Source organism: Acomys minous (genome assembly GCF_964271855.1).
Source record: "Acomys minous genome assembly, chromosome: 15".
Taxonomy (NCBI): Eukaryota; Metazoa; Chordata; class Mammalia; order Rodentia; family Muridae; genus Acomys; species Acomys minous.
In genome coordinates, this window is record NC_140497.1 from 32,518,684 (window position 1) to 32,546,377 (window position 27,694).

Sequence of the window (27,694 nt, forward strand, 5' to 3'; positions counted from 1 at the left end):
AATAAACCCACATACCTATGGACACTTGATTTTTTGACAAAAAAAGAAAAGAAAAGACAAATTTCCACAATGGAAACATCTTCAACAAATGGTGCTGGTTTAACTGGATGTCTCCGGTAGAAAAATGCAATAGACTATTGTTTATCACCTTTCACACAACTAAAGTCCAAGTGAATTAGAGACTCTTCATAAAATCAGACACATGAATCTTTTAGAAGAAAAACTGGGGAAGAGCTTTGAACTCATTGGCACAGGAGACAACTTCCTAAGCAGAATGCCAAAAGCTCAGGCTCTAAGATCAACAATTAATAAATGAAACCTCATTAAACTGAAAAGTTACCATAAGGCAAAGAACACTGTCAACAGAACAAAATGACAGCCTACAGACTGGGGCTGGGGAAAGATCTTCACCAACTCTACATCTGACAAAGGGCTATCCAAAATATATAAAGAACTCAAGAAATTAAATACCACCAAACCAAATTATCCAATTAAAAATGAAGTGCATAATGATACAGAGAGTTTTCAACAGAGAAAGATGGGGAGGCCTGGTGGCCCTCAGAGGAAGGATAACAGGCTATCAAGAAGAGACTTGATACCCTATGATCATATACAGGGGGAGGAGGTCCCCCTCAGTCATAGTCATAGGGGAGGGGAATAGTGTGAAAGCGGGAGGGAGGGAGGACTGGGAGGATACAAGGGATGAGATAACAATTTAGATGTAATATAAATAAATTAATTAATAAAAGAAATACCAAATGGTCAAGAAACAAAGAAATGCTCAATGTCCCTAATCTTCAGGGAAATGCAAATCAAAATGACTGAGATTTCTTTTACCTTACACCTGTCAGAAAGGCTAAGATAAAAAACTTGAGGGACAGCCCATGCTAGCAAGGATGTGGGGAAAAGGGAAGACTCCTTCACTGAGGTGGGAGTGCAAACTTGTGCAATCACTTTGGAAATCAATCTGATGCTTTCACAGAAAATTGGGACTAGTGCTATTCTAAGAGCCAGCTATACCACTCCGGGCCATATACCTGAAAGATGCTCTACCGTACAAGGACATGTGCTATGTTTATGGCAGCTTTTTTCATAATAGCCAGATTCTGGAAACAACTAGATGTCCCTCAACTGAAGAATGAATAAAGAAACTGTGGTATGTTTACACGATGGAATACTGCTCAGCTATTTAAAAAAAAAAAAAAAAAAAGGAAATCTTGAAATTTGCGGGCAAATAGATGGAACTAGAAAGGATCATCCCAAGTGAGGTAATGCAGACTCAGAAAGACACCCATTGTATATACTCACTTATAAGCAGATATTAGCCACATAATACAGGATAACCGCACTGCAATCCACAGACCCAAAGAAGCTAAAACAAGGAGGACCCTAGGGAGGATGCTTAACTCTCATTCAGAAGGGCAAACAGAATAAACACCAGAAGCAGTTGAAGAGTAGGAACAAGATGGGAGCCTACAATAGAGGTCTTCTGAAAGACTCCATCCGGTGGGGGGATTGAAGCAGAGGCTGAGACTCATAGCCAAACTTTGGGAGTCTTACAGAAGATAGAAGGACCTGAAGTGGACAGGAACTCCACAAGGAGACCAGTGGAGCCAACAAATCCTGCCAAGGGGTAGGTGCTGAAGAGACTGATGTACCCACCATGGACCATGCATGGCGTGGACCTAGACCCTCTTCCCAGATGTAGCAGATAGGCAGCACAGTCTCCTTGTGGGTCCCATAATATGGGGAGTATGTACTACCTCTGACCTGGACTCTGGTGCCCTGTCATTTATCATTTTCCCCTAGTGGGGCAGCCATGCCAAGCTACAGAGGAAGAGGATATAGGCAGTCCAGATGAGACTTGATAGGCTAAGGTCAGATGTTAGGGGAGGAGGGTACTCCTTTCTGAGGACTAGGGAAGGTGAGGAGGGGGTGAGGGAGAGAGGGAAACGAGGGAAGAAGAGAGGGACCAGAACACAACAAGGGAAGGGCCTACAATTGGGATGTAAAGTGAACAATAAAAAAAAAGCATAAAGCTCAGCAGAGGTAATTGGCCATATGGCACTCACAGACTACAATAAACAGGATATTAACTTACGAGCTAGTAGGAAAACATGCAAAACTTTAGCCTAGGTGATTATAAATAATAATAAAGTATCAGAGGGATCTGGGGGTGAGGTTTAAAAAAAAAAACACAAACTTCCAGAAAACGTCTTACTATATCTCATTCTGGCTCACCTAGGGCCAGATTTTAGCACACATGAATTGCCATCAGTAAATAGGGTTCGTGGGTCCTTCTCTGTATGTGCAAAGCAAGAAGAAAAGGGAAAGGAGTTTAGAACTGAGAGAAAGCAAATGCACAGAGCCACACATAGAGGTCTGTGGGTTAGACCTGTGCTTATGGAAGACAGACATAAATTTCATTAAAAGTAAGGCAACAGATTGTTTATAATAAAGAAAAGTGTGAATGTGGTAGGACTTTCTTTTATTTGGTGGTAAATGATTCTGATACTTAAACATGGCAGGTCTCTAGAACGTTGGGCCTGGGATCCCAGATACACACAGTGATATTTCTATGTTCAGAAGTCTACATACTAATAGATAGTGAAATTCCAGTAGGATACATACTTTATATATATTTTATTATTTTTGTTGTTGTTGTTGTTGTTTCTGTTTGACGTCGTCCCTCTCAAGTAAATTTTAGCGTGAAAGTTCAGGTTTTTGCCTATTCCTCTTCTGACTCATCTTCAGACATTTTTTTCTTCAGAATTAGAATAAGGAAAAAGAATAACAAAACCACAAGAGGAATGAAAAGAAACCACAGGTTATTTTTACGCTTAGGCGGCTTCTTAGTAATTTTCCCTGGAGGTGGTCCACTGTCTATACTACCTCCAAAGCCCAATGCTAGACAGTATGGTGGGGCCCATTTGAAACGACAATGGCAGTGGCGTTTATTGTTGCAAATTCCATGCATATTGCATGCTCTTTCTGAACAGTTGGTGTGAAGCACAGACTTACTGACACAACTCCCTTCAATGCATAGATGGTGGGATCCACAGGGGGTGCCATCTTTCACTGATCCACTGTCATACAACCTACTTCCAAAATGATATTCCATGGACCAGCACGTCATATTTTGGAAGTGAGTCCAGTGCACTGTTTCATGGCTTCTTCCTTGTGGAATCTTTTGCACATTCTCACACTGAATTCTTCCACAGAGTACATCAGTAGGATTGCATCGCCTATAGGTATAGCTGTCGTTACCACAGTTACCAAATCGGTCACCCCGTTTGTTCATTTCCATGTAGCAAATCTCATTCGCACTCCTAGCTTCATTGCCAAAAATTCTCTGACACTGTTCCTGACGTCCATGACATTGCATTTCATAGCAATAACCTTTCGTGCAAGGACTGCCGTCCTCCTTATATGCGTCTTCTGGACACTCTGCTGAAGTGCCATTGCACCACTCTGGAAGGTCACATTCACTTTGCTCTTCTCTACACACTGTGCCTGGTTGAATGAACTGGCAATCTTTACAGCAAAGCCCAAAAGCACATTGAGCACCAGATCTGAAATTACAATTCTCCCCACAGCATGAATCACGGACACAGGAGTCAGAGTCTCCGCAATCACACTGCTCTCCTTCTTCGACTATGTTATTCCCACAGGTGGCTGTCGTGTTTAATGCCATTGCTACATCTGGAATATTGTGCACACAGGTTTTTCTCATAACAACTGAAAACATTTCTGAATAGCTACAGTTGCTGAATTTGTCAGAATTAGATTTATATGGGGCCATTATGCATTGTCTTCTCCCACAAGCACACCCGTACCCATCATGAGACATGCCCAAATTATGACCCATCTCATGCGCTATAATGAATCCCATGTCTGACATTGAATCAGAAACAAAACTGTTAACTGCACAATTACTACCTGAACAAACAGTAGCTACATTAGCTAACCCTAAATACTGACCATATCCTTGTCTGGCAAAAAGATGTATGATATCATGTCTAATTTTATTGCCAATGTTTTTTGCCTTCCAATTGCAGAACTTAGTTAGGACATTAAATATACTTTCTTCCACATTGACATGATTTTTTTCAGTCCAAATTTCAAGTGAGGTTAAAACCACTTCTAGATCTATTTGAGCATAATATTTATTTATTGAATTGACCATTAGCAAAATATCGTGAAGACATTTTGTGGTATTGTATTTTCTATGAACGTACCGTTTATTGTCTAATACCACAAAGTATTCAATATACTTGTGGTGGGTCCACCAGTTCTCAATTGGATTTTGTAAAAGTATGGAGTCACTGCTTTCTTGAAGCTTTACTTGTCGTGCTATTTCCTCTTCTGTTAAGGCACATCTCATGGGAATCGACTCTGACTCCTCACTGTCCATTTTGTAAGCCAGATGTTCAAATGTGGAAGTTGACCCCTTGGGCATGATTTCGTAAGTTGTGCCATTTATCCCTAGTATGCCTTGCAAGCTCCCCAAACAGGTGTTAATAATTACTGTGGATTCTGGATCTTCATCCACATAGCCGTGGTAGTAGCAATCACCCTTCACAAAAGGCTGTTCTGCTAGGAGATCTCCTTTGTCACTGTAGGTGAACAGTAAGAAGCTTCTGGATATGAAGCTTTTCTTGGGCTCCAAGGTGATAATGTGTCGCTGTCCCCCAAAGTACAGCCTGTAGGAGAGCCAGTCTGCAGGAATACGTTTCCGAAAGTCAGTGACCCTCAATGGTACCACTACTTCTGGAGGGCTACGGTATTTAGAATGTCCAGTTGGTGACCATTCAGAGAAGAGCAACATCCACAGGCAGAGCTGAAGGAACATGGTCCTTTTGTGGATCTGTGGGCCTCAGCTTTGCTCTCCTAGTCCTCACTTTGTCTGGATGCATGCAGCATTGGCCTTTAATGATGTGTCCTCTGGTAGAGTTGATAAATCAGAGTACCAGGACTAAAAGAAACAGTGAAATGAAGGGCAGACAAGGTTATAGGTAAATCATGTTCAAGTCAGGCTAGAAGATGAAACAGCAGAGATTGGGCTAAAATAATGACTTCCAACGTGTGTGAACAGTGTACATAAATTTTGTTTAATTGTGGTATAATATACTTGTTCATCTGCATTTATTTCTTAAAATTTAATATCTATCCATTGACTTGTGTTTCTACCAATAAAAGTGTGTGAGTGCATGTGTATATGTGTGTTTCTATGTAGAAGCCAAAAATTAGCCTTGGATTGCTTTCCTATGTCACTACCCACACCTTGGTTATTGACACAAAGTTGATCTCTAACATGTTGCTTGCTAAGAAGGGGATGTCAGCTGTCCAGGAAACCTCAGCAATTTCTATGTCTCTGCCTCCTTAGTCCTGGCACTAAAGGATAGACCACTAACCCAAGCCTTTTACTTTGGTTCTGAGGACCATTGTCATGTTTCTATGCTTGTGAAGCATTTACTTTACCAACTGAACTATGTACATTGTCTTGTATCATAAACTTAGTATATGATTACTTGCAAAAATAATCAAGTTAGGAAAGAAATGTACTACCAAATACAATGTCAAGAGCCTACAGAAGAAAAGCAATCAATCAATGGTATTTAAGAACAATATAATGAAATTATAATTAAATTTCTGACATGCTGGTTCATTATCCATTACTTTTGATTTAGATTCAGTAACTATTGTAACATGTATATTGAGTGGTGCGAGGAAAAGAATTATTTATTTCTAGTACAGTAATATTGATATTGTACCAACAATTGTACATCAGAACTAATGACTAAAATTATAGCAATAAACAGAAAATTAAGAAAAACATTTTAATGAATAATTGAGGAAGCTGAGTCTTACATTAATGTAATTACTTTTAGCAATAACTTTATCATCCAGAACTATGAAGAAAAGATAATATTTTCATCCCAAATTTGATACATCTTTAACAACAGAGGCTTCAAGTTGACCCTTAGATGTCACCTTTTATTTTACCTTTTTTTCCTCTCCACAACTTTACCAAATTCATCAATAGCTAGTTACTTACCAACAAAGCTCTCTATAATTTAGGACATATTATCAGACAAAAAAAAAGCTCTAGAGTCATAATAATAAAGTAATGAAAGGAGAAGTCATCCTCAGATCTGAACTGACAGAAAATTAAGGGAGGTGTGTGTTCACTTCCGAATAGTTTGTGCTTCTGTTCTTCAATCTGAATCTCCTGATCTCCTGGAAGACTTACTACCAGGTGCTCGGATGACATCTTCCCTTCTAGTTATACCCTTGATCATGACACATTTGTAAAGTCCATCTTAGTAGGAAAATTATTTTTTTTCTTTTGTTTGAGAATGCCCAAGAGAACATACATTCTTTCCTTTCTTGTCTTTCATGGAGAAAGTTCTAGATTCAGGAGCCTCTCATTTCTCAGAACCCAAGAGTTCCTCTACCACTTCTGCTAGTTATTTTGTTTCCTCTTCCATGTTACTAAGTCTGACTTCCTTCCCTTCCTGTGCTTCATTTCTTGATATCTTCGATGTGAATTAATCCCATTTCCTAACTTGTAATTTTTCTCATACATTGTAAAATTAGCTGATCTCTGTATTTTTGTTGAATATGCAATTGTTGTTCCTATCTATTTACACAATTTTGAACCTAATATGGAATATTCAGCGTGCTCCCAATGTTAGAAAATAATTCCTCTTCTTTTAGAAAATCCTCCGTGGAATCTAGTGCCTGCCTCTAATTGTATCTTCCTATGGTTAAGGACGCTATCAGAAGATTTTGAACACCTGAACCTGTAGTTGCTTGATCTATTTCACCCAGCTGTTATTAAATGCAGTGCATAAAAATGAGTATCAGAGAAGATCGGTGAGTAGCTGTAGAGGGACACATTTCTCTGGCAATTTAATTAGCTGACACTTGAGAAAATATCAATCTGGGACTAGTGTATTTTATAAGTGCATGAAGGCAAATGATGTCAACAAGTTTACTGATTAAGATTGCAAATGTTTGAAATCTTGATTACCTGCTATTGTGTTTCATCTATCCATCCATCTTTTAATATTATTATATTTCATAAATTTATATTTTATATTTATATTATATTCTTTCCAATCTTTGGACTTCCACTAGAGCTCATCTCCCAGTCTACCCAACTTTGTGTTGTTCTTCTCTAATAAAAACAAATAAAACAAAAGAAGAAAAAAACACAACAAAAATATGGAGTTCAATTTAGGCTGGCCATCATTGGATCAGTCCTACAGCGAGTCAGTGAATGAGGATGATATAGCCTATGCACTCCATCAAAGAAAACCATTTTTTTTCCTACTTTTTGCAGTTATCACTTGAAAAGAGCTTCCTGGCTAGGGGTAAGGCTTCATAAGCTGCCTTTAAAAATTGTTCTAAAAAAATAAATAAAATTGTTCTCACACACAACACGTTTTGATCATATTTTTCTAGGGACAAGAATTAGTGTCCTCTTCTCGTGCTTAGGATTCTGTCTTGCTTGTATAGGTCTTGTTCTCATAGTTTCTGTGAGTTCATTTGTGTGTCTCTGTTCTGTTCTATCTGGGGAATTCACTTTTCTTTCTTTTTTAAAGACTTTCAAATTACTTAATTATCAAGGAATCGATACAAAAATGTTACTTTAGCCATTAGCAGATGTTTACTATCATTTTGTTATGCCTAGAAAAAATATTTTATTAGTTATTTTTTTAAATTTTTTACATATATATATATCATTACACATATATACAATAAACTACCTATAACAAGAAAAACCATGACACATCAGGAATTATATAAATGTTACATTCTTAGTGTTTTGGATATTTATATTTGACAGTCTTGAAGAAAACATTTTTCCTATCTTGGTGCATATAAAATTCTGAATGTAGCTCAGTCTCCAACATATCTTGTCCTTATCAAATTAAAACATCTATCTAGACCTAAAAGCATCTTAACACCTAAACAACTAAGCTTTATTATAAAACTAAGCTACCTGGTCTTCAACTCCATCAGAGACTTGAGAAGGGATAAACTTGATTACCTGAGTATGTTGGGAGTGCAGGTTAGTAGCTTTCCAAAAGAGAAGACAAGAGACAGTTTTCTACCTGAACAGTCAGGCAAAACTTTCTATAATGTTGGAGCATCTTCTTCAGCCTCCTGGCTCAATATATCTGACAGACAAATTTGTGAAGCAGGAACTATTGAGGACTTTCTTACCCTGTCTTAGCAGAGTTTGGCCATCTATTCTGCCTGTATCCAAGCTTGCCCTTTTAAAAGGCAGAATTCTGTCTGTGGTAAAAATGAGGACATTTTGCCCAGTGATTTGTTTGCTACATTTGTAGCCATCTCCATAAGGAGGTTCTTTGATGCTCATCATCTGCTTTGAGGTAGGCTGGGTGTTGCCAGGAGTTAACCGGTCTCACTGTCAGTGAATCTTTAAAATAATAAAAAACATTTTAAATGCCATAGTCTGCATGTCTCTGAGGTTTTTGAACTATTTTACTATTTTACCTTATCTTTCTATAGAATCTTATCTATCTGCCACTCCTAAGATGTAAATTCCTGTGATAAAAGTAGACTAGTAATTGACATGAAAATGATTTGATCAGCTAAAAATTAACTTGCATAACTTATTTATCCTAAACATCCTACAATAGCAATTTCAAAGTATTGGGAGTAAACCTTGTATTATGATTGAGTTATATGGGTAGAATACCTCATGTTAAAGTATATATTAGAGAATATATACACACACACACATACATATGTATATGTATATGTTGGTGTGTATGAAGAATAAACTTACATTTGAATTCTATGCTAATAATTATTCTATAATATAATAATAATAAAACCAAGTCTTGATTCTTTGCAAAGATAGACAACCCAAATAAAACTCTTGCCCACAGTAACCAAAAAGAAAGAGAAGACCCATATTAATTTACAGATGAAAAGGAAGCCCTTAGGCACATTATTAGTGAAAGCCATGATATCCTGGAAGCAGGCTATCTGAATGAGACCAGATAGGCTGTGGTCATATAGTGGGTGAAGACATCCCCTATGTCAGCAGTAAAGGGAAGGGGAATAGGGAAAAGGAGGGAAGGACATAGGGAATGGGAAGATACAAGTGAGGGGATAACAATTGTGATGTAATCTGAATAAATTAAAATAAAAACCAGAAATAGAAATAATTTCAATAAAACCATAAGGGCAGAAAATAAAAAGAAATCCTGAAGTATCACATACAAACAATATATTCCACTAAAAATGAGTAATCTTCAGATAGACCACCTGTTAGTACACAAAACAAGTTCCAGAAAATGGAGGAAAATTGAAGTCACAATTCCATCGAACCACCACGGATTAAAGCTGGATATTAGTAACAAAAGCCTCTTTTATTTCTGCCCCCTTTCCCTGGTGACTGTCCACATCTGCCCTTGCAGCTTTTCTTTTTCCTTGTTCCACTGGTTTGTCTGAAGTGTTGATACCCAGGAACGCATTGTCTAGAATCAGGTAAGTGATATTCATTCCCCTTCATCTTCTCCATCTCCATCACCTGGTTTCATCCCCTCCTCTGTGGTAGACACCCTGCAAGGGCTAGTCTTCTTATTTTGCATCCAATGCACAGAGACTCAAAAGATCCTTTTGGCAGACCCAGCTTTTCTTCTTGCAGACCCTCTCAGCTGCTTTTATAGCTCATATCCATTACTTCCTTTCAGATCCCAATACCTAGAAAGAGTTTCTCCCCAGGACCCACAGTGACCACACATGATAGTGACACAGAAGCACAAGATCAGATATTAACAGCTAGAATTACAATTACCCAGAACCTAGATGTGTAGAGGACAGATAAAAAACACAATCAATGAAATTCAGGACAATATGTCTTCACCAGAGTCCAGCAACCCATCTATAGTATATAGTGAACTATGACATAGCTAAAGCACAAGATAAGGACTTCAAAATTGCTATTATGAATATGTTAAAGGACCATAAAAGTACATGAATACATCAATTTATGAAGTACAAAACCACAAACAATTAATGGAATGGAATAAAGAAGACAGCTCAAGATATGAAAGTAGAAATGGGATGAAAAAAAAAAGGCCCCCAAACAAAAGGAAAACTAGAAATGAAAAATTTAGGAATGCAAACAGGAACCTTAAAGGTAAACCTTACCAACACAATACAAGAAATGGAATAAAAAGCAGAAGCATTGAAAAACATGAAAGAAGAAATGGATATACAAAACATTCAGAAAACCTGGGACACCATGAAAAGACCAAATCTATGAATAATAGGAAGAGAACAAGTAGAAGAAGCTCAGGTCAAAGGGACAGAAAATATGTTCAAAAAATTATAGAAGAAATATTCCCTAACCTAAAGAAGGAGATATTTATCAAGGTACAAGAGCCACCCAAGACACCAAATATAATGTATCAGAAAAAAATCCCCATGACACATGATAATCAAAACATTAAACATACAGAAAAAGAGAAGAATACTAGAGGCTGCAAGTGGAAAAGTCAAAGTAGCATACAAATCTACAGCTAACTGATATCATAAACCAAAAAGACCCAGCTGATAATCACAGGAATATTTCATTCAAGCACAAAAGAATATACCTTCTTCTTAGCAGCCCATGAACCTTTCTCCAAAATTCACCATGTACCCAGAAACAAAGCAAATCTTAACAAGAACATGAACATTTTTGAAATAGCATCTCGTATCCTACCTGATCACTATGGATTAAAACTGGGCATCACCAACAGAAGCAAGAAAAAGTTTAAAAACCCATGGACACTGAACAACTTATTACAGAATGCAAGAGGTAGAGAGCATGGGACTGGGAGGAGAGGCCAGCGTGCTATGACTGGGATGTAAAGTGAACAAATAAATAGATAAATAAAATAAGAAAGAAATGTAAACTTTTAGAATTGAACAATAATGATTACACATCATACCCAAATTTATGGGACACATAAGAAGGCAGTTAGTTCTAAGGGACAAGTTCATAGCACTAGGTCTGTACATAACCTGAATGTTCTAAAACAAACAGAAGACATAGTACCCAATGAAATAGGTGGCAAGAAATACCAGGGTTGAAACCAATATAATGACAAAAAACAAAAAGAATACAAAGAATCAATGAAATAAGGAGTTGTGTCTCAAGAAAATAAGATTGACAAACCCTTAGCCAAAGTAACTAAAAGGCACAGGGAGAAGATCCAAATTAGCAAAATTAGAAATGAAATGAAATGCATAATGAAAGTCACTGAGGAAATCTGGGGAACCAAAAGTCCATAGTTTAAAATATTGTACTCCTAAATATTTTATATAGCCAGATCATGGAAACAGCCTAAGTGTCCCTCAATAGAAGAATGGATAAAGAAACTGTGGTACATATACACTATGGAATACTACTCAGCTATTAAAAACAAGGAATTCCCGAAATTTGTGGATAAATGGATTGAGCTAGAAATGATCATAATGAGTGAGTTAACCCAAAAGCAGAAAGACTCAAATGGTATATACTCACTTATATCTGCATATTAGCCCAAGGGGCATGTCCCATGAAAGCCTTCAGTTACCAGGAAACTGGGACAGAGGGGAGGACATCCCATTGAGACTCTGGATGAGAGATGCATGGGAGAATAGCAAAGTAGAAGGATCCAGAGGGTCCTACAAACCTACAAGTAGAACATTATGGTAGGCAGATTTGGGCCCAGGGGTCCTGCTCAAACTAAGGCACCATCCAAGGACAATACAGGTGGTAAACTTTAAACCCCTACCCAGATCTAGCCAATGGTCAGAACAGTCTCCACAATTGAGTGGAGAGTGGGATATGACTTTCTCACGTACTCTGGTGCCTCACATTTGACCATGTCCCCTGGAGGGGGAGACCTGGTGACACTCAGAGGAAGGACAGCAGGTTACAGAGAAGAGACTTGATACTCTATGAGCATATACAGGGGGAGGTAATCCCGCTCAGGAACAGTCATAGGGGAGGGGAATAAGAGGAAAATGGGAGGGAGGGAAGAATGGGAGGATACAAGGGATGGGATAACCATTGAGATGTAACAAGAATAAATTAATAAAATAAAAAAATTATTAAAAAAATTTTTGTACTCCACCAAATTGGAAAATCCAAAAGTAATAACTTTTCTTGATTATATACCACCTACTAAATTTAAATCAAGATAAGCAAAGTAATTTAAAGAAACCAAAAATCCTCAGTGAAAGAGAAGCAATAATTGAAAGTCCCCTTACTCCCCCAGCAAAAAAAGTCCATGGCCAGATGGGTTTTTGACACAGAATTCTACAAGATTTTCAGAGAAGAATTGGTAACAGTACTCCTGAAATTATTCCACAAAATAGAAACAGAGGGAAAATTCTCAATTTTTTACAATACCAAAATTATCCTGATAATTAAACCACATAAAGGTCCAACAAGGTAAGAAATCTACTGAACTATATTCATAATTCCCATTATGAACATAAATGCAAAAATTCTCAGTAAAATACTTACAAACCAAATAAAGTAACACATCGAAAAGGTCATCAAAAAAAGGTCATACACCTTGATCAAGTAGGCTTCCTTCCAGATAGGCTAGGATATTTTAATATATGTAAGTCAAATAAATATACTCTAATACATAAGCACACAAATTTCAGTTCCATCTGGAAATGCAGAAAAATCCACGATAGCTAAAACCATAACAGTATAAAAACCAAAACAAAACCAAAACACCCAGTTACAAAACAAAACAAAACAAAACAAAACAAAACAAAACAAAACTCTTAGAATTTTCACCATCCCAGATCTCAATACAGCATGGTATTGGCAAAAAACCTGACACTTAGATCAATGGAATTAAGTTGAATGTTCAGACATTATTCCACACACATACGGACATCTATTTTTTAATAAAGAAGCCAGAAATACACATGAGAAAAAGACAGTATCTTCAACAAATGGTCCTGGTCAAACTGTATGACTACTTATAGTAGAAGAATGCAAAAAAATCTGTATTTGTCACCCTGCACAAAACTCAACCCTTAATGGATCAAAGAACTCCACATAATGTCAGATACACTGAACCTGAATTGAATAGAAAATGGAGAACAGCCTTGACCTCATTGGCATAGCAAAAGACTTTCTGAACAGAACACAGCACAGGCACTAAGATCAACAATTAATAAATGAGATATCATGAAACTGAAATGCTTCTGTTTGGCAAAAGAAATAATTACTCAGACCAAGGAAATTAATAATTGGTTGTTTAAAGCCCACAGAATCAACTAAGCAGGCCTCTTAGGAGCTGACCAAGACTGAATAGTCAGTCATGGAGCCTGCATGGGTTTGCACTAGGTTCTCTGCATTTATGGTGTGATTTTTTTTAAATCTTGGGGTATTTTTGGGATCCCTAACAGTGGGTGTTGGGATGTCTCTGACTCTTTTGCCTGTTATTGGGATACTTTTCCTCCTACTGGGTTCCCTCCTCCAGCCTTGATATGAAGATTTGTGCTTATTCTTATAGCATCTTCTTTTGCCATATTTGGTTGATATCACTGGAAGACCTGCTCTTTTCTGAAGAGAAAAGGAGGACCAGTGGATCTGGGGGAGAGAAGATGTGGGGGAGGGACTGGAGGGAAGGGAGATTAAGGAAGTTTTGTATGAGACAAGAACAAATAAAACAAAGGAAAGAATTGGTTATTTGAAATGTTAAAAGACTGACAAAATTTCAGTCAAACTAAGGAAAAAGGACAGAAAAGATACAAATTAATAGAAGGAGAGTTGAAAAAAGGTTACATAAAAACAGACACTGAGGAAATTCAGATACATTTAAAACACATATTTCATCAAATTCAAAAACCTAAAGGAATTGACTAAATTTCTAGATGTTTAAGACCCACCAGATTTGGGCACAGGGGTCCCGCTCAAACTAAGGCACCAGCCAAGGACAATACAGGCGGTAAACCTTAAACCCCTACCCAGATCTAGACAATGGACAGAACACTCTCCACAGTAGAGTAGAGAGTGGGATATTACTTTCTCACATACTCTGGTGCCTCACCTTTGACCATGTCCCCTGGAGGGGGAGACCTGGTGGCACTGAGAGGAAGGACAGCAGGTTACCAAGAAGAGACTTGATACCCTATGAACATATACAGGGGGAGGTAATCCCCCTCAGGAACAGTCATAGGGGAGGGGAATAAGAGGAAAATGGGAGGGAGGGAAGAATGGGAGGATACAAGGGATGGGATAAGCATTGAGATGTAACAAGAATAAATTAATAAAGGAGAAAAAAAAAAGAAAAAAAAAAGACCCACCAAAGTTGAGTAAAGGTAAAATAAATTTTTTTTATTTTTTAAAAGGACCTAACGAGATCCATATCATTCATTGTGACAAAAGCACTAATTAAAAATCTGAGAACTAGAAAGCCAGGTGAGTTCAGTGAAGAATTCTACCAGGACTTAAAAGAAGATTAACACCAAAAGACTAACACCAGTACTCTGCAAAATGTTCTGCAATATTGAAAAGGAAAGAACATTTATAAAACACGTTCATAGAACTGTTCTGATCCCGATACCGAAATCAGACAAAGCCATGACATAAAAGCAATTTATGTGGTAATACTTTTAATAAACAAAGGCAAACTAGCCCAACCATCACCAGAGAGGCTTCATCCAGGACCTGCTGGGAGCAGATGCAGAGAACCATAGCCAAATATTAGACAGAGCTTGAGGAACCCTGTAGAGGAGGGGAAGGAGTACTGTAGGAGCCAGAGGGGTTGAGGACATCAGGAGAACATGGCTCACAGAATCAACTAAGCAGAGCACACAGGGGCTCACAGAGACTGGAGTGACAAGCATGGGGCTTGCATGGGTGTGCACTAGGTCCTTTACATCATGTTATAGTTGTGTAGCATAGTATTCTTGTGGAAAACCTCATATTCTGATTTTCTGCTCTTTCTTCTGCTTTTAGGACCCTTTTCCTTCTTCTGAGTTGTCAAGTTCAGCCTTGATATGAGGGTTTGTGTCTAGCCTTATTGTAATTTGTTATGTACTGTTCTGTTGATATCTCTGTGAGGCCTGTCGTTTTCTGAAGGGAAACAAAGGCGTAGAACTTGGGAGAGAGAAGAGTGCCAAAAAAGAATGGAGGGGAGGGAAAATAGTCACGATGTAATGGGAGAATAATATATGTAAATATACATATATATGTACATTATTTTAAATAAAAACCTGATACCAGTATATGAACATATCAAACTATCCAAATTGATTGAGTCAGCACAATTTTGAAGACACAACGATGGTTCAACATATGTATGAGCACACACACACACACACACACACATACACACACACACACCATCGCCACCACCACCACCATCACCACCACCACCATGACCCTACCACCCCCACATAAATAAAGGACAGAAATATCATCATTTCGTTAGATACAGAACAGGCCTTTAATAAAATTGAAAACTCATTCATGATTAAAATCTACATAAGCTAGGATGCAGCAGAAATATTTTAATACAGTAAAGATAATAGGCAACAAATCAAAACCCAGCATCATTCTAGACAAAAGGTCACAAAAATTATGAACAAGAAAAATGTTCATTCTGCTTCTTCCTCTTAAATCCAATCTTGAAGACTTAGCTAGAGCAATAAGAGAAATGTAGGTGATAAAGGGATACTAATGGTAAAGTAATCCTTATTTGCAGATGAAATGTATGTAAAAGTCCCTAATATCACCACAGGAAACTATTACAGGTGATAAATATATTAGGCAAAGTAGCTGAAAATAAAATTCACATATAAAATTTCATCATCTTCTATATATAAATTAGAAGCACATCAGGAAAGAAATCAAGAAAAAATACCACTTACAATAACCTAATATACATACATGCATATACCTACATACATACATAATATACACATAATACATATATACATACATAGACATATTTAACTTGGAGTAAATCTAACCAAGGAAGTAAAAGACTTGTACAAACACACTTTTAAGACAGTAAAAAAGAATTCGAAGAAGATATGGGAAGACCTCCCATGCTCATGGATTGACAGGATTATATTGTGAAAATATTAAGCCTATCAAAAGCTACCTACAAATTTGATGCAACTCCCATCAAAATTTCAATGCAATTATTCACAGAAATTGAAAAGAACAATGTTAAATTTTATATGGGAACACAAAATGCCCAATATAGTCAAAATAATTCTGAACAACAATATCAACAAAAACCTGCTGGAGGTATTACAATTCCAATTTTAAGTTAAACTACAGAGCTATAGTAACAAAACTAGCATGATACTGGCATAGAAAAAGACTCTGCCTATTCCTTGGCTGTTTCCATCAGCTGCTAGATGAGGCCTGACAGAAGCCAGTTATGCTAGGCTCCTGTCTGTAGGCATAGCAGAGTATGATTAATAGTGACAGGGGTTGGTTCTCTCCCATGAGGTGGGTCTCAATTTGGGCCAGTCATTGCCTTGCCATTTCCTCAATCTCTGCTCTAACTTTACCCCTACAGTTCTTATAGGCAAGACACTAAATGACTTTCAAAAATTAATGGGAAACATTAACTGGTTAAGGCCTACAATTGGACTGGCTACCTATGAGTTAAGTAACTTATTTCAAACGTTACAAGGGGATTCAGATTTAAATAGTCCAAGATGTCTAACAGATGAAGCAGAAAAGGAGTTAAAGTTGGTAGAACAAAAACTACAAAAGGCCTATGTGGATAGACTTGATCCTAAACTTGAGTGCGTTCTGGTTATTTTGCCTTCAAAACATTCTCTGACTGGGCTTCTTATGCAAAGGGAAGACAGGATCATGGAATGGATATTCTTAGCAAGTAAACAAAGTAAAAAAATTGAAGACATACATAGAAAATATTCTGAATTGATTACAAAGGGAATAATAAGATTGTGTCAACTGTCAGGGACAGGCCCAGTGGAAAATGTAGTGCCTCTTACTAATTCTGAGATTATTTCATTATGGGTAATTAATGAAGATTGGCAAAGAGCTTGTAGTAACTATTTGGGAGACATTAATAACAAATATCCTAAGAGCAAACATATACAGTTTACAAAGTATTGTAAAGAGGACACCAATACCAGGGGCACCAACCTTTTATACTGATGCAAGTAAGTTGGGAATGGCTGGTTATAAGTCTGATAAAGTGACTAAGGTGATCAAAAGCCCATTTATCTCCATTCAAAAATCAGAATTATTTGCATCCTTATGGTACTGTTGGATTTTCCTGAATCTCTTAATATAATTACTGACTCTCAGTATGCAGAAAGGGTTGTTTTGCATATAGAAACTGAATTAACTGTATTGTTTATGGAACTGTAACAAATCATCCGAAGTAGAAACTATGCCTTGTATATTACTCATACTCAATCCCATACAGGTTTACCAGGTCCACTGGCACAAGGAAATGAGGAAATCTACCAATTATTAATAGGAAATGTGCTCAAAGCCTCAGAATTTCATGAAAATTATCATGTTAATTTTTTACATTTTATAATATTAAGCACATTATTGGTATACCACACAATCCAACAGGGCAGGCAGTTGTTGAAAGAGCTAATCGTACCTTACAAGAGATGCTTATTAAACAAAAGAGAAAGGTAAAGACCCCCAGGGACAGATTAAATAATGCTTTGTTGACTTTAAATTTTCTCTTTTTAATTTTTTATTTTTTCCTTTTATTAATTTATTCTTGTTACATCTCAATGGTTATCCCATCCCTTGTAAATTTTCTTAATGTTGGTGATGAAGGGACAACAGCAGCTGAGAGACATTGGGTTATAGAAAAAAGTGAGGAATTAGGCCAACCAACTTACTTTAAAGATTTATCTACCATGGACTGGAAACCTGCAATAGTTTTGAGATGGGGCTGGGGGTATGCCTATGTTTCTACAGGGAGTGAAAAATATAGTTGCCAACAAAACTTATAAAGATCAGATCTAACCAGGAAAGACCTCTTGGTACCTAAAACATGAGTGTGCTCATACAGAAAGGGAAAACTAGAGATACCTGGTTCTTATAACATGCCATTCTTTCATACAGCTTGGATATTACAGGTCAAACAAATGTATATGATTGATGGCTTACACTGCTCGAAAATGGACAGATGTTTATCTTTAGACAATTTGTACGCCTTGCATATTCCATAAATATACTTGATACCCTATGAACATATACAGGGGGAGGTAATCCCCCTCAGGAACAGTCATAGGGGAGGGGAATAAGGGGAAAATGGGAGGGAGGGAAGAATGGGAGGATACAAGGGATGGGATAACCATTGAGATGTAACAAGAATAAATTAATAAAGGAGAAAAAACATTAAAAAAATAAAAGTACTTATACTAGTACTTTTAAAAGTTTGCTTATTTTCAGAGCAAAAATCAGATAATTATGAAGACAAAGCAGGTAGCCTGGATGATTCATCAAGGACTACTTCAGATACTATTTCTTCAAGAAATTGCATGCATTTCAACTTTAAAAAAGCTCTAGCCAGAGTACGTGTGAAAGTCATACCCCACTCTCCACTCAACTGTGGAGAATGTCTTGTCCATTGGCTAGATCTGGGTAGGGGTTTAAAGTTTACCACCTGTATTGTCCTTGGATGGTGCCTTAGTTTGAGCAGGACCCCTGGGCCCAAATCTGCCTATCATAATGTTCTTCTTGTAGGTTTCTAGGTGCCTCATATTTGACCATGTCCCCTGGAGGGGGAGACCTGGTGGCACTCAGATTCTGTCTCACGGATACGCACTCTCCTTAAAGCCCTACCATACTGTGTCTCTGTGGCATTAATAACATTTAGTAAATCTCTTTCCTAAAAGGACAAGTCACTTCACATATACTCTGGTGCCTCATATTTGACCATGCCCCCTGGAGGGGGAGACCTGGTAGCACTCAGAGGAAGGATAGCAGGCTACCAAGAAGAGACTTGATACCCAATGAGCATTTAAAGGGGGAGGAAGTCCCCCTCAGTCACAGTTATAGGGGAGGGGAGTAAGGGGAATATGGGAGGGAGGGAGGAATGGGAGGATACAAGGGATGGGATAACCATTGAGATGTAATAAGAATAAATTAATAAAATAAAAAAAGGCTAGCCTAAAGGATTGGTCCTAAAGAGACTTGACAAAAACAGATGCAGCTAGCTTTTCCAGTGCTTGGTCAATATCTTATTTTTCTAAGGGTACCCCAAAGATTTTTTTTTCCTAAACAGCAAAAAGCAATTTCTGAGAGAATGACACCCCCATTCCCAATAAGTGAAATGGCTGGTTTTGGTGGCCTATCAATGTTCATTTTTACCTAGGGATGTTAGTTATAAGTTAATAAAAGTTTCATTCAGGAATTTCTTTCTTCTATCCTTCTTTATCTCTTATCATTCTATTCTATGTAGCATTAGAGAAAAAGGGGGAATAAGGGAAAGATATAAGGAAGGATACAGATTTGTAGAATGAAAAGTAGATTATTAAATCTACTAGCTTCATATATTTTCCATTGGTATTGTAGATTGATGGAAATTTAAGACTTTTATTCAACCATTGCTTTATGTATTGTACATTATATGTTGATAGAAACTTAAAACTGTAAATTGTATGTAGGTTGAAACTTAAGATCATTTTGTTCAACTTTTACTTAATGTATTATACATGTACAACTCATTTGAAAAGATGATGTACAGTTCTAGTCTTATGAAAGCTAACTGATATAATTTGTTCATGATGGTCAGAGATAGAAATTGGTAGTTGGTCACTTATAAATCTTGTCAGATACTAAATTACTTAATTATAGAATAAGCTTTAGTTAGTTTCTTATATATGTTTTTAAAAGGAATAGGTAGGTAGGTGATGGATAGGATAGATAGCTGGTCTTCAAACACTTCAGAGATCCACAGAAAATGCCATTTAATAATAAAGGGCTTTTATGACAGAGAGACACATGCACTCCTGGCAGCACCTCCAGTCTAATTATGAAGACATCAAGATATGATAGTGGCAGATAGCCTCTAGACTGTGGAATTGTGCTTATCTCCGCTGCTGATGACAGACTGACCATCCACAATGATCAAGGCTGATACTGAGAAACTGACTGCCCAGCCTTGCAGAGACCAGGTGGGCCAGTCCTTCAGGATTCCTGTTTCAGAGCAGTCTGTCAGATGGTTTTGGGCCAGTTGGCTGAAGACTGGATGCGCCAGCGGTGGAGAGGAACCTGTGACTGTCCAGACAGTCAGCTCTCTCTGTTCTGTCTATACTACTGGAGTGCTTGCCTGCACTTCCTTCATACTAGGTAGTGTTTCCTTCTGGGGGTCTCTGATGGGGTTGAAGACTAGATAGCCAGTGTTGTTATTTTTGAAAAGCTCTGGACGCTAGGATAAGACTCCGTAGGATAGAATAGATAGTGAAATAATTTCTCTGAGATTGTCAAATACAAATGGACTGGTCATTGTAAATGTGACTTTTACTGGATAATTCGCATAATTATTTTCATTGTATATAGTTTCTTATATTTAATAGAAAGGGAGAGATGAAATGGAGATAAACACATTTCTGTTTCTGTTTTGATCCCAAGTTTGGGAGGGATGTTTACCACTTAGATGTGAGAAAGTAGGGTGTTTTTCTACATAGAGGTTGAACTACTTTGTGGGGGAGCTTGGTGAAAAAAAAACAGCCTTGGTCATATATATATATATATATATATATATATATATATATATATATATATATATATATATATATATATATATACCCAAAACAGGAAGAGGGGGCTTTTGCTTGGGACTTGGCTTTTGGCTGTTCATCCCTGCACTTCAAGAGGCTCCTAAAGAGAGCTTTGGACTCCAGCTTAGGCTTGAGGTTGCAGCTGCTGCACCGGGTTCCAACAACAACTTTGGTGGAATTACTGGCCCTGCTGAAATCCTGCTGACTATGCCAGAGACTGATATCCTTAAGGTTTCATTGTAAGTGTTCATTAATATTTTTTTCTGATTCTTTGGGTTAGTCAGGTTGTTAGGGAGGTAGGCTCGTTTAATAAGTTCATAATAAAATATAAGAAAATTGAGCCTACAGGGGAGTTTTGTGGAAGAGTGGGAGAAAGGATAGAGAGAGCCTGAGGGGTGAAAGGTGCCACAAGAAGACCTATAGAGTGAACTAACCTGGGTCCATGGGGGCTCACAAAGACTGAACCAACAACCAAAGAGCATGCTTAGACTGGGCCTGGATCCCCTACACAAGCAGATGTGCTGCATGGTCAAAATGTGGGTCCCCTAACAGTGGGAGTTGGAGTTGTTTCTGACTCTCTTGCCTGCCACTGTATCACTTCCCCCTCTCTGGACTGCCATATTAGGCCCCAGTGGGAGAGAATGTGCAATTTGAGGTACCAGGGTGGTTTGATACCCCTGGCCGTCTCTCCTCTGAGAAGAAGAAGAAGAGGAGAGACTGGAAAGAGAGGAGAGAGGTGGCTGGGATCAGTCTGTACTGTGATTAAATAAGTAAATAAATTGACAGAAAAAGACAAAGACTCTGACAAAGGGAACATCAGGCCCTCTTGACAACAGGAGTCACTTTATCAGAATTCAGAGGGTTCATAGTGACACTGTTCCAATTCTTCAGTCAAGCTATTCCCACACAGCTCTGTGGTCATTTGCCTTTCTCCAGGTGCTAGGGTGTTCAAACATGTCTTCTGGCAATGTAGTCCCGTAACAAAGAATAACTGCAACTTCTGAATGTATTGAGTGTTTTTTCTTTCCCTTGGGCCATTATGCAGTTTCTCCCGTGTTTATAATACTTATCATTATGACCTATACCCAAATTATGACCCAGCTCATACACTATAGTGCACAGAAGGTCTAATACAAAAACTCTGAGTCAACAGTATTGACTTTGAACACAAACTGTTCCAACAGTGTTTAGTCCCAAATAACCAGAGTGTCCTTGTCCTGCCCACAGGTCTATGACAACATCATTCCTATGATATTTCATGTTTTTTTCTTTTCCAATTGCGGAAATCTTAAGATGTGATATATACTTTATTCTACTTACATCCGATTTTTGTTCTTTCAAGGTCTCAAGTCAACCTAAAATCACATCAGAACCTGCAGAACCTATTTGAAAGTAATAGCTACTAATTCCACTGATACTTTCTGATAGGCTGGGATGTTTTCCATATAAACAAATTGATTATTACCCAATACCACAAAATAGTAAATAATCCTTTTATGAACCCACCAGTTGTCATAACTGCTTTACCTCAGTGTGAGCATTTTACTTTCTTGAAGTTTCATTTGTCATTCTATTTCTTCCTCTGTGAATCCACATGTAATTGAGAGTGATTGTGTCCTAGATGTCTACTTTGTAAACTAGATGTTTAAATGTAGAGGAAGGACTATAGGGCATGATGTCACAAACAGTAACATTTATCTCATAGTATGCCTTGAAAAGCTTCAAAGCAGGTGCTTAGAGCCATCATGGATTTTGGGTTTCTATATACAGTCATGGTACTAGCAGTCATTCTGGACAAAAGGCTGTTCCTCAAGGACATAACCTTGGTTAGTGTACTTGAACAATGGGAAATATCTGGATATTAAGTATTTTGGGGAGCTTCACGGTGATAATGTGTTTGTGCCCTCCAAAGTGCAGGCTATAAATCTGTTAGTGACCCTCAAGGGTATCACCAATTCTTAGGCGGAGTTCACATGAGCATATATAGCTTTTAGCCATACAGAAGGGAGAAGTAATTTCCACAGTCAAAGCTGCAGGCAAGTGATCTTCATACTGTCACCCAGAGCCACCAAGTCCTGTGAAAGAACACACGAGGAGAAACAGTCGGCTTTTCATGCTTCGCTGCTATGGATTCTTTCAGAGTTTATCAGAGCATCATGGTTAAAAGGAAAATGGAAATGAAAGACAGAACAAGGTATAGTAAAACCATAACCAAATCAGATAGGAGAAAATGATAGAGAATGGACTAAAATGGACTGGATTTTAGTTTGAGGTATATAAACTGTATTGTGTTTTTTTGTTCAGTTGGATTAAAGTATCCTTGTTTCTTCAGAGATATATTTCTCATACACACTCAACTTTTAAAACTATTCCTCCTTTCCATGTTGTTTCTCAGTTTATCTTTTTACAGCTTTCTTCATCAACAGTAAAACTCCCATCTAAAATTGGTGTTTTTTATTATTGAATTTCTGCCACAACCTACAATTTAGGTTGTAAAGCTAAAATAAATTCTGGCTTATTAAGTACACATTGGATGCTCATTTCACCCCATGGCTTGTCTTTGCCATAGGTGTCAGGGAATCCTTTTAAGACAAACATAATCCTCATTTTGATTTTAGGGTAGATGTGTATTGTAGGCATGAAGGCCCAGGTTGTGTGGATTGTGTTCATGTTTCTAGAATAGGTGCTTCTATCTGTGTGTGTAGGACAGAGTTTATCTGAGACTATTGCTACTCTGGAGGCATGTGTATTGATTCTGTATTTTACTTACTTCACACTAGTATTTTTTCTTTTGTTTTGAGTGTTTGTATGCTTATTTGGATATGTGTGAGTATGTATGTGTGAGTGTATGTGTGGATACGTATCTATATGTGTGTGTGTGTGTGTGTGTGTGTGTGTGAGAGAGAGAGAGAGAGAGAGAGAGAGAGAGAGAGAGAGAGAGAGAGACAAAGACCTAGACAGAGAGAGAGAGACAGAGAGAGAGAGAGAGAGAGAGAGAGAGAGAGAGAGAGAGAGAGAGGAGAGAATGTTTAGATCAAGGACCACTTTAGAAGGCACTGAAAAGTCACTATCCACCTTGGTTTTTTAACAGAGTTTGACATTGACTTGAAGCTCAGCAAAGATGTTCAGCTGGTTAAACAGTCCCAGAAGTCTTCTGTCTCTACCTCCCAACAATGCTTGGATTCCAACTATGTGCTACTATGCCTGGTTGTTATGAGTATACTGGTGTTGAAATTCAGGTCTTCATGATTATGATGTACATCCTTTACCACCTATGCTATCACTCCCATCCAGTGTAATCACTTTATAGACATGAGAGTGTCCTATTGGTGGAGAAAACTAACCTCCTAAGAAGAGAATTGCCACACAGAATGCCAAAAGGCCATAAAAGATAATTCAGTGAAAAATATTTTGAAGATACGTCCCCATGAAAACTGTACCTACCAGGATAGTGGGTAAGAGGGGAGGACATCCTATTGAGACTTTAGGTGTGAGAAGCCTGGGAGAAAGAGGAAATAGAAGGATCCAGCGGGTCCTGGAAAATTACAGGCGAGTCTGGGCCCTGGAGTCCTCCGCAAACTATGGCAACAGCCAAGGAAAAAATAGGCAGTAAACTTCGAACCCTTACCTAGACTAGCCGATGGACAGGACAGTCTCCATTGTTGAGTGGAGAAGGAGATCTAACTTTCACACAAACTCTGGTGCCCCATATTTGAACATGTCCCTTGGATGGAGATGCCTGGTGGCACTCAGAGGAAAGATAATAGGTCACCAAGGAGAGACTTGATACCCTATGAGCATATACAGGGGGAGGAGGTCCCCCTCAGACACAGACATAGGGGAGGGGAGGGGAGTAGGGGGGAAGTGGGAGGAAGGGAGGAATGGGAGGATACATGGGATGGGCTAACAACTGAGATGTAATATGAATAAATTAATTAAAAAAAAGAATATTCTTGTAATACAAATACAATAGTAATTGACATGACAAATTTGATCAACTAACAATTAACTTGTATAATTTACTTACCCTAAATAGCATGCAATAACACCTTCAAAGTACTGGAGGTAAATCTTGCATTCTACTTGAGTTTATGGATACAGTATCTCATGTTAGAGTAAAATTTATATATTGTGTGTGAAGAATAATTGTAAATTTGAATTCCTATTTTGTGCACCCCACACACCTTATACATTTATAAGTTTAGGAGTATATTACGCTCTTGAGAAATTATATGTTTTCAGAACAAAAGAACTGGGTAGTAAAGCTGGATCAGACCTGATCGGATTAATTCCTCACAGCATAATGGATGCTGACATCCTACATCCTTCATGTTCCAGCACCAATTGCTTCAGTTTCTGCTCATCAGAACAGTACAGTTCCCAGCACAGCTACAAAGAAAGCTTCCAATCCCAATTGGTTCAGCATTTCATACTGTCCCACGGAGGACTTCTATTAAGCCTGGATTTTCTCAACATTTAGAAACTGGACGATGCATTCTATTCCTAGCATTTTTAAGCATTTTCCTCAATTTTATTTGGGCCCCTACAAAGGAATTATTCATCCCAAGTCAGCTAGAAGAAACCTTAAGAGAACAATGCCCCATTTCCCTTAATGGGGTTTGGGTAGGTTTTGGTTGCTTTCTTGGGACATGGATGTTCATTTTCACTGGGGAGTTTGTTACAACTTATTATTGGTCTTATTAGAGAAAAAATGAGGTTGGTTCAGGGATATCTTCTCTTTTCCTATATCTTTCTTTCTTAGGTTGGGAGATAGGAATTGAAAAGAAAGAAGGGGGTATATACAAATATATAAGGATGCTATGACAAAAAGCATATTACTGAATCTTCTCAACTTAAGGCCTTACTTGTTACTCACAAGGTTATTTTTAATTGGTTGGTATAGAATTTTGTATATTGGTACAAAATAATTTCAATTTTGATACATTGGTATTGGAATGTTCAGCTTTTTAAAAAACTGTTGATGGATTTCTTTATTTTAACATTGTATTATTAGCTTTTACCTAAACTTACAATAAACTAGACTAGACTATAAAAAAAAAAGAAAAGAAAAATTTCTGAATTGGTGATTAAAAATTTGACATGCTAGATCATTGTATATTACAGTTTTGATTCACATTTCATAATTATTAGAGTATATAGATTTGTGTTATCATAAAAAAGAATTATCCTCTTTAAAAATTTAGCACCATTGAGATTATACCAATGGGAGTCTCAGAATCTTCTATTAAAATGATATTTTGAAAGTAGGTATTAGAAAAACGGAAAGATTATTTGTGCAAATCAGACTTTGCATTCATTAAATTACTGTACATAATGATTCTAGAGCTCATAGGTCCTGAGAAAATAAAATATTTTTTTTATTGAAAATGTGGTCCAGAATGATAATAAGAAAGTCTTCCTGGCAACTCACTAATGCCATCACTTATCCACTGCTCCCCCCATCTTCATCTAAGTCATCAACACCTAGACATATACCACCAAAGCTCTTTCATTTAGAGAACATGGAATCATACTAAAAACAATACAGAGCAGTACACACATGACACAAGCAATGTGCCAACTGCTAAATGAGCCACGCTTCACATTCTGAAATCTATAATTTCAGTACTCAGACTAGAGGCAAGAAGACCAGTAGTTCAAGACTGCATTGCAAGCACCAGAATAGCCTGAACTATGTGAGACCATATTTAGAAACAAACAAATGCCACCTGGCTAAATGAAGGTATATGTCCATGAAGCTCATTACTTTTATAAAAGATTCAAAGTAAAGATCAGACTACCTCACAGTTGCCTTGATACAATTATTTAATATCAAACACCATAGATTATGTAGAAACATTTAAAAATACGAGCATGAATTTTAATCTCCAGATAAAACAATATTGCAGGTTTTCCCATGACTAGAACTGCCTAGGACACTGCCAGCTGTCATGATAAACTACAACAACAACAACAACAACAACAACAACAACAACAACAAACAACAAAACCCACTACAGAACCACCAAAGAAAGATAGGAAACTATAAAATATTTAAAGCAGATGCCATCTCCCAAATCTGAACAATTGGTAAATAATTATGGGATGAGTATTTATTCACCTACTAATTATCTATCCTTATGCCCTATAGATTGAAACTCCTCAAAGACTCACCATGGTGAAGTGATGTTCATAGCCCTCAATCCAGCTCTGCTGTTGACTCACTGGTCACACTTGTCTTCTGATACATGATGAAGAGAACTCAAGGGTCCTCCTTTGTCTCTCATGGACAAAGTTCTAGAATCATGTGCCAGCAACAGAAACCTCCCAGTGCACAGAACCTAGAGACTGATGAGATTCTTCTCAACTGTCCCTCAACCAAACTTGCCAGGAATTCTTCCATGTAGGACTGACTTCCTCATTGTCATCTGCTGGGCTCCAGTATCTCTGTGTGGACATATCACATCTTATTACATCTATTGCATTTTGCTTTGTATGAACAGCTGAACTCTATATTTCCATTCATATTTCAGCCTTTTTTTCAGTTCATTTCCTCAGTAGTGGACATGATTATGGAATATTCTTAAGTAAATCAAATGCTCAAGAAATTTTCTATCCCCTTTACAATGTAGACTAAGGAACCAAGCATCTGTCATTTCTTGTCTTTCAGTAGTCAACGAATATTGCAGACATTGCACACCTGCTAATGAAGATGCTTTGTTTATTTCATGTTTGTTGTCAAAAAACTAAGGCACAAACAGAGCTTAGAAAAGGAGTGGATAAAATAACACAAAAATGATATGCTTTGTTAGCAATTAACTAGATGATACTTGAGAAACATCAACCTGAGACCTATGCTTTTTTTAAAAAAAGATTTATTTCCTTGTTATGTATACAGTGG

At 37.6% G+C, this 27,694-nt stretch overlaps 1 protein-coding gene across 2 annotated transcripts; it reads right to left on the minus strand.

The window, feature by feature from the left end:
* Positions 1-2,481: 2,481 nt before the first annotated feature.
* Positions 2,482-27,299, minus strand: LOC311584078 (disintegrin and metalloproteinase domain-containing protein 26A-like). Of its 2 annotated transcripts, none has more exons than XM_084758127.1 (2): positions 26,968-27,299; positions 2,482-4,975 (listed from the first exon to the last, which is right to left on the minus strand). In XM_084758127.1, exon 2 carries the CDS (start codon positions 4,850-4,852, stop codon positions 2,729-2,731), a length of 2,124 nt encoding a protein of 707 aa, XP_084614253.1. In that variant the 5' UTR covers positions 4,853-4,975; positions 26,968-27,299; the 3' UTR covers positions 2,482-2,728. The 2 variants fall into 2 exon arrangements, with proteins under 2 accessions (XP_084614253.1, XP_084614254.1); XM_084758128.1 differs by lacking the exon at positions 26,968-27,299 and adding an exon at positions 22,321-22,423 and having other exon boundaries at positions 2,505-4,975.
* Between the last annotated feature and the right edge of the window lie 395 nt (positions 27,300-27,694).